The sequence below is a fragment of the Brachyistius frenatus genome, unplaced genomic scaffold (assembly GCF_029030835.1).
Source record: "Brachyistius frenatus isolate BFR_SWC_R1_liver_20210118 unplaced genomic scaffold, ASM2903083v1 Contig_250, whole genome shotgun sequence".
NCBI lineage: Eukaryota > Metazoa > Chordata > Actinopteri > Embiotocidae > Brachyistius > Brachyistius frenatus.
Window position 1 is genome coordinate 481,107 of NW_027210849.1, and position 7,362 is coordinate 488,468.

Below are 7,362 nucleotides of genomic sequence, written 5' to 3' on the forward strand. Positions count from 1 at the left end.
ACTAATCCATAAACCTGGAGATATTTGATATTAATGACAAAAAACACCAAATACAATTTGATATAATAATGAGAATAATAATGCGCATTTTGTTAATTAATAAACAGGAGCTTTCCAACTTTTATGCGTAAAACTGCAGCGGGCTGACACCTGAAATATCTTCTAATTGAAATAATATAAATATGAAAGAAATAAAACCAGTTTCCCTCCAAACACACTGAATAGAATCATACAGAACTATCAGAGTCTGCTGGTCAGATATAATTAAAGTTACCGACCCTGAACCCGGTGAGTTGATGAACTCTGAGACCTGATGATCAGATGAGGACCGGCCCGGTAAACACGGTGTAAATGTGCTCCGTAGATTATGATGCCTCCTCTAACAAGGAAATAATCGGATTACTCTGCAGGAAGAGCCTCTTTGAGCCGCCAACAGATTTCCAAAAGTCTGCAAACACTGCGGATTATCTTAATTGAATTAATTCTCAATACACAGATCTGCGGCGGCTGCGGAGCTGCAGCAGCTGATCCCAGAGCAGCCGGACCGCCGTGACGTGTGCAGGCTATAAAACAGCCCCGCTCCGGACTGCCCCTCAAACCTCCTCATCCTCCTCACTGCTGCCGAGTCGCTCCTCCGGAGAGCAGCCGACCACCTCAGCCGCCATGACGCACTTTTAGAAAACGTTTTCCGCGGAAACTTTTCACTTCAGGACCTTTCACACAACAACTTCTCACTTCCCCGAGTTTCCCGCCGGTGTGATGCCCGCCGGGATGTTCAGCATAGACAGCATCCTGTCCGGACGGCCGAGCTGCAAGGAGCCGCTGCTGCTGCACCGGAGCGGCCCGGTGGTTCTGTCCGCGGGGCTCCCGGACTCTATCTACACCGACTACAACGGACTGTACTCAGCCACGTGCGGACCTTCCCCCCCGGGGGTTCAGTCTGTGAACGGGACCCGGATTGGATATAATGGCTACTACTACGGGCAGCTGCACGTCCAGACCACCGGAGGGGGGCCGCCGTGCTGCGGCTCCGTGCCCGGCCTGAGCCCGCAGCAGTGCCCGTGCATCCCGACAGGTGAGACGGACCAACTTCAGACTTTAATAGGCTTCAAATATAAACTCACAGCGAAGCAGCAAAGAAATCAGAACAGAGAAAATATCTTCTTCTTTTTTTAAATTGGGTTTCAAATTCATAGTCCGTGTTTATTTTTATTTTTAGAAAAACAAAAAGGTTTCGTTTTGTTGTTGTTGCTGATGCTGTAATAAACAGAAGTCATTTGTTGCAATAAGCCTCGTTTTTACCTCCAAATCTGAAGATAATCTACTTTTATATTTGTATTATTTTATTATTTGGAACTTGTGAGGATTGAAGTTCAGGTTTTTTACGACGGTGGTCCAAAACAAGAAAATAAACGGTCTCTAATCTTAAAATAACAAATTACAATGTGACTTTACGCGTGACCTTAAATATTCACATTTAAACCCAAAACGTTTTTCCAATCATCAGAAATATTCCTGTGATGTCTGATGTCCTGATCTTGGTCCTTTGATGACCTCTCTGCAGTCTGGACTTCTGTGTCCACAATAAAATGTCTCTGACTCCAAACTGACGAATTACGCATAAACTTCACATGTTTGTATTTACAAAAGGAAAGAAATGTTTCCATCTGTGTTTTATATGCGAGTTTAACTTTGAGCAGAATTTATACACAAACCGTCGATGTGCGTAAAAAGAAATGGTTGTTTTCAGTTTTCTGCTGTTTGTCCATCAGCATCCGTTTCAGTTTCTAAAGAGTCACATTATTCAGAAACATTAATTCTATTATTATTTATAGTTTGATTGTTCCAAATGTTTCACCTCACCCCTGTTTTATTTCCCTCCGCCGTCAGGCTACGACAGCCCGGGCTCGGTTCTGATCTCGCCGGTCCCCCACCAGATGATGTCCTACATGAACATGGGCAGCCTGTCGCGGACGGAGCTGCAGCTCCTCAACCAGCTGCACTGCCGCAGGAAGCGGAGGCACCGCACCATCTTCACCGACGAGCAGCTGGAGGCTCTGGAGGGCCTCTTCCAGGAGACCAAGTACCCGGACGTCGGCACGCGGGAGCAGTTGGCCCGCAAGGTCCACCTCCGGGAGGAGAAGGTGGAGGTGAGCGGCGCTCTAACTTTTCATCAGACTTCTCTGCTTTTTAAAACTGTTCAGTGATTCTGATTTAAATGAGGCGACGCGTCGTTCAGTCAGAGTTCAGCTTGGTTTCAGTTAGAGTGAGAAATTATATCAGTCTCAATTTACAGCTGCAGCGTTTAAAAGAGATCTACAGCCATTATAATAATAATAATTAATAATAACAATAATAATAATTATATGTCATATTGAAATTGGTAGCTGATGCACGTATGATTTTAATACATACCAGCAGTGCTATAGCCCCATTTAGTTAAGCATATTTAGATGGGAATGCAATTTAATACCATATCTGGATATGGAAAATCAGCCAACTAAGAAAATAATAGTCACATTTTTTTAAATAATATTAACAACAATGATAATAATAATAGTAATAATGTGTTGCCCCTATTTAAACGCGAGGACCTGCTCATTAAATATCACCCGCCGTGGCTTTGTTTGTATAGTAGATTGTACAATTAAATGATAGAATATAATACGACAAAAAAATTAAGTTAAATTTGTGACTTTTGGCAGTAAATAAAAAAATAGAGTTTTAACACAGACTTCAGTTCCTCAGTGTTTCAATGTTTGAACGACACAGGAGGTGAGAAACAAATGAAACCTAATTATTATACTGTGTATAATAAATATAATAAGGAGCTACATGAAACACGTGCAGAGTTTTCATGGATTTCTTCATATATTGACATAATGTCTGCGGTGATGAGAGGAGGAGACCGAGAAATGTTCCAGTGTTAATAAAAGGGTTCGTTCCTGACCCGGGACACAGCGGCGAAGTGTCGCGCGCTCTCCGCTCTATTCTTCAGAGACCGGAGCTCCAGAGAGGACCGGAGAGCTCCAGAGAGGACCGGAGCTCCAGAGAGCTCCAGAGAGAGAGGACCAGAGAGCTCCAGAGAGCTCCAGAGAGCTCCAGAGAGCTCCAGAGAGCTCCAGAGAGGACCAGAGAGCTCCAGAGAGCTCCAGAGAGCTCCAGAGAGGACCGGGGCCCCTGATAGACAATAAAACTGCTCTTTTTCTGTCACGTAGGTTTGGTTCAAAAACAGGCGCGCGAAGTGGAGGCGGCAGAAACGCTCTTCATCAGAGGAGTCCGAGAACTCTCAGAAGTGGAACAAATCCACCAAAAGCTGCGCGGAGAAAACGGAGGAGAGTAAAAGCGAGGTGGACTCGGACAGCTGATAGGGAGGGCCCCTAACGGCCGCGCGTGATGGCCCCTGACGCGGCCGCACGCGCGTGTACATATCGTGGAAAGTGACGTGACTCGACGACATGCTGGTGGTGTGATGAAACGTGTTGTCATGTTGCACAGTTGTACATATCTACATTTTATTCTGGATCTGTCTTATTTATATTTAATTTAAGTCTTTTGTAATGTTCCGCCTGCCGGACTTCGTGTCTGAATATATCTGATGTTATGTGACGTTTTTATGAATATTAATGTTGTAATTATGGTATTTTTCCGTTGTAATATTCAGCTCGGAGCTGTCTTAAAGAACATGAACCATTTCTTTTGTTATGTTAGTTTAAAAAATAAGAAAAGCAACTTAAAGGAAATACATTAAATATAAATGAAAGTCCTCACGCTGTCTGATTTTTTTCTGATTTCATCTGAAAATTAAAATAAAGTTGGGCTCGAATTGAATAATAATAATAATAATAAAAAAAAATGTTCCGTTTCCGCTGAGCTCCACGCGACACTTCAAATGTAAAATAAAACGTTTAGGACTGATGTTTTTAAAAGCAGGTCGTGACATTTAATAGAAGTATAAGTATAGACTCAGTTGAAGCACATCAGGTGATCTGCAGCAGGTGAAGGTGGCGCTGCAGCTGCGTCGTTAGTTCACTGGTCCTGATATCTTCTGCGCTGGATTCCACTGAAACTTTCCTCCAAACATGACGTGTGTTTGGTATTTTATGTTATTATCTAATTTAATAAATTTAACTCCAACATACATTTAGACCAAAAATGATTTAAAAAATAAATAAATTATAATGCAGGATATTATTCCTTCAGAAGGAAAAATGATTTACATTTTAAAAACACCAAATAATATTACAGTGATGAATCAAAATATTTCATTTTGAATCATGTTCTGCTGAATGCAGGTTTGTGTTTTAAGGAGTTTTTTTTTTTTTTAATTGTTTTTTTTTTTTTACCTGAAACTATGATTATCACTGTGATTATTTCTGGAAGACTCATTAATTTGTTAAATGTCCAAAATAATAAAGACATGTTTATCACTTACAAACAGCTGGAACATGATGCAGTGGAAACAGCACAGAGGCTGATTGGTTTAATTAAATTGGCTCATTTGTTTAATGATTAATTTCCTACTGACTCACAGATGACAGTTTGGTTTTTGTCAACATTTAATACAGTAAAGTTTTGTTTATAGTATGAGTTGATTGCTTGTTGAAGCTCAGTGTTCATGTCAGATTTTTATGAATCTCAGAAAATTAATATTGTTTTACTGCTGCTGAAACCTGATGTGCATTTCTTCACTGGAAAAATTTAATATGAGAAAATATAAATAATCACAGAGGAAGTGAAATGTAACTGGGTCAGTTTGAAGATACAGTGGGTCAGGTTGAGGATACAGTGGGTCAGTTTGAGGATGCAGTGGGTCAGTTTGAGGATGCAGTGGGTCAGGTTGAGGATACAGTGGGTCAGTTTGAAGATACAGTGGGTCAGTTTGAGGATACAGTGGGTCAGTTTGAGGATACAGTGGGTCAGTTTGAAGATACAGTGGGTCAGTGGGTCAGTTTGAAGATACAGTGGGTCAGTTTGATACAGTGGGTCAGTTTGGATACAGTGGGTCAGTTTGAGGATACAGTGGGTCAGTTTGAAGATACAGTGGGTCAGTTTGAGGGGTCAGTTTGAAGATACAGTGGGTCAGTTTGAGGTTATGAGGATACAGTGGGTCAGTTTGAGGATACAGTGGGTCAGTTTGAAGATACAGTGGGTCAGTTTGAAGATACAGTGGGTCAGTTTGAAGATACAGTGGGTCAGTTTGAGGATACAGTGGGTCAGTTTGAAGATACAGTGGGTCAGTTTGAGGATACAGTAGGTCAGTTTGAAGATACAGTGGGTCAGGTTGAGGTTACAGTGGGTCAGTTTGAAGATACAGTGGGTCAATTTGAGGATGCAGTGGGTCAGTTTGAAGATACAGTGGGTCAGTTTGAGGATGCAGTGGGTCAGTTTGAAGATACAGTGGGTCAGTTTGAGGATGCAGTGGGTCAGTTTGAAGATACAGTGGGTCAGTTTGAGGATGCAGTGGGTCAGTTTGAAGATACAGTGGGTCAGTTTGAGGATGCAGTGGGTCAGTTTGAGGATGCAGTGAACTTTGAGCTCACATGGGGGGAAGAGATAATTTCATAATTGCAACATGAGAAAAGAAAAAACAGACAAAAAAAAAAAGACAAAACAATGCAGATAAATACAGCCCTTATGTCACAATTCCCATAATTGAATCTGATGTTATGAAGGAATATACGATTTTAACAAAAAGTGTAAACCTGCAGAGAAACACACTGACAGGTGACCCTCTGAAGGTCTGACACTCAGAGCTTCATCACTGGCTGAAAAATGAAGGTTTAATAATAAAAAACATGAATTGAGAAAATAAATAAATTAATATAATCTCGTTTCCATTATGCAGCTGCAGGGTGGGAAACGATCCCTCCATACTTTTTCAATAACAGCTGAATCCAGAACTGAAAGCTGACTCCAGATTCTTCATCAGATCTGATCCTGATTTAAATCATTTCGTGCATCAGTTTTGTTTGGTTTTGTGTTTTCTCTGGCCTGTTTTTATTTTAATCATTTGATCTTTTTTTCAGTATGAAGAGAGAACTTCAAATCCACAGTCCACACTGATCATGAGGCTCATGTCATCATATCAGTAAGTTCTTAATACAATGTTGCTGCTGTTAATTACTCGACTAAATCTGAAGTAAAGAGCTCAAAGGTAAAAACACATTGCCGGCAGGTCTCACGCAGATCAGTGCTTTCATCAGAGCTGAAAGAGCAGCACACTCTACATCACAGTCTTTATCTCACTCCACATCACACTCTTCATCTCACTCTACATCACAGTCTTTATCACACTCTTCATCACACTCTTTATCTCACTCTACATCACACTCTTTATCTCACTCTACATCACAGTCTTTATCTCACTCTACATCACACTCTTTATCTCACTCTACATCACAGTCTTTATCACACTCTATATCACAGTGTTTATCTCACTCTACATCACACTCTTTATCTCACTCTACATCACAGTCTTTATCTCACTCCACATCACACTCTTCATCTCACTCTACATCACAGTCTTTATCACACTCTTCATCACACTCTTTATCTCACTCTACATCACACTCTTTATCTCACTCTACATCACAGTCTTTATCTCACTCTACATCACACTCTTTATCTCACTCTACATCACAGTCTTTATCACACTCTATATCACAGTGTTTATCTCACTCTACATCACACTCTTTATCTCACTCTACATCACAGTCTTTATCTCACTCCACATCACACTCTTCATCTCACTCTACATCACAGTCTTTATCACACTCTTCATCACACTCTTTATCTCACTCTACATCACACTCTTTATCTCACTCTACATCACAGTCTTTATCTCACTCTACATCACACTCTTTATCTCACTCTACATCACAGTCTTTATCACACTCTATATCACAGTGTTTATCTCACTCTACATCACACTCTTTATCTCACTCTACATCACACTCTTTATCTCACTCTACATCACACTCTTCATCTCACTCTACATCACAGTCTTTATCTCACTCTACATCACACACTTTATCTCACTCTACATAACAGTCTTTATCTCACTCTACATCACAGTCTTTATCTCACTCTACATCACAGTCTTTATCTCACTCCACATCACACTCTTCATCTCACTCTACATCGCAGTCTTTATCTCACTCTACATCACACTCTTTATCTCACTCTACATCACACTCTTTATCTCACTCTACATAACAGTCTTTATCACACTCTACATCACAGTCTTTATCACACTCTACATCATACTCTTTATGTCACTCTACATCACACTCTTGATCTCACTCTACATCACAGTCTTTATCTCACTCTGCAGCACTTTCTGCAGGAGATTCTTTATCT

The 7,362-nt window shown here is 40.8% G+C and overlaps 1 protein-coding gene across 1 annotated transcript; it reads left to right on the plus strand.

The window, feature by feature from the left end:
• The first annotated feature begins 647 nt into the window (after positions 1-647).
• Positions 648-3,737, plus strand: gsc (goosecoid). The gene is made up of 3 exons (XM_069720761.1): positions 648-1,075; positions 1,891-2,150; positions 3,219-3,737. Exons 1-3 carry the CDS (start codon positions 760-762, stop codon positions 3,366-3,368), a joined length of 726 nt encoding a protein of 241 aa, XP_069576862.1. The 5' UTR covers positions 648-759; the 3' UTR covers positions 3,369-3,737.
• The last annotated feature ends 3,625 nt before the right edge of the window (positions 3,738-7,362 follow it).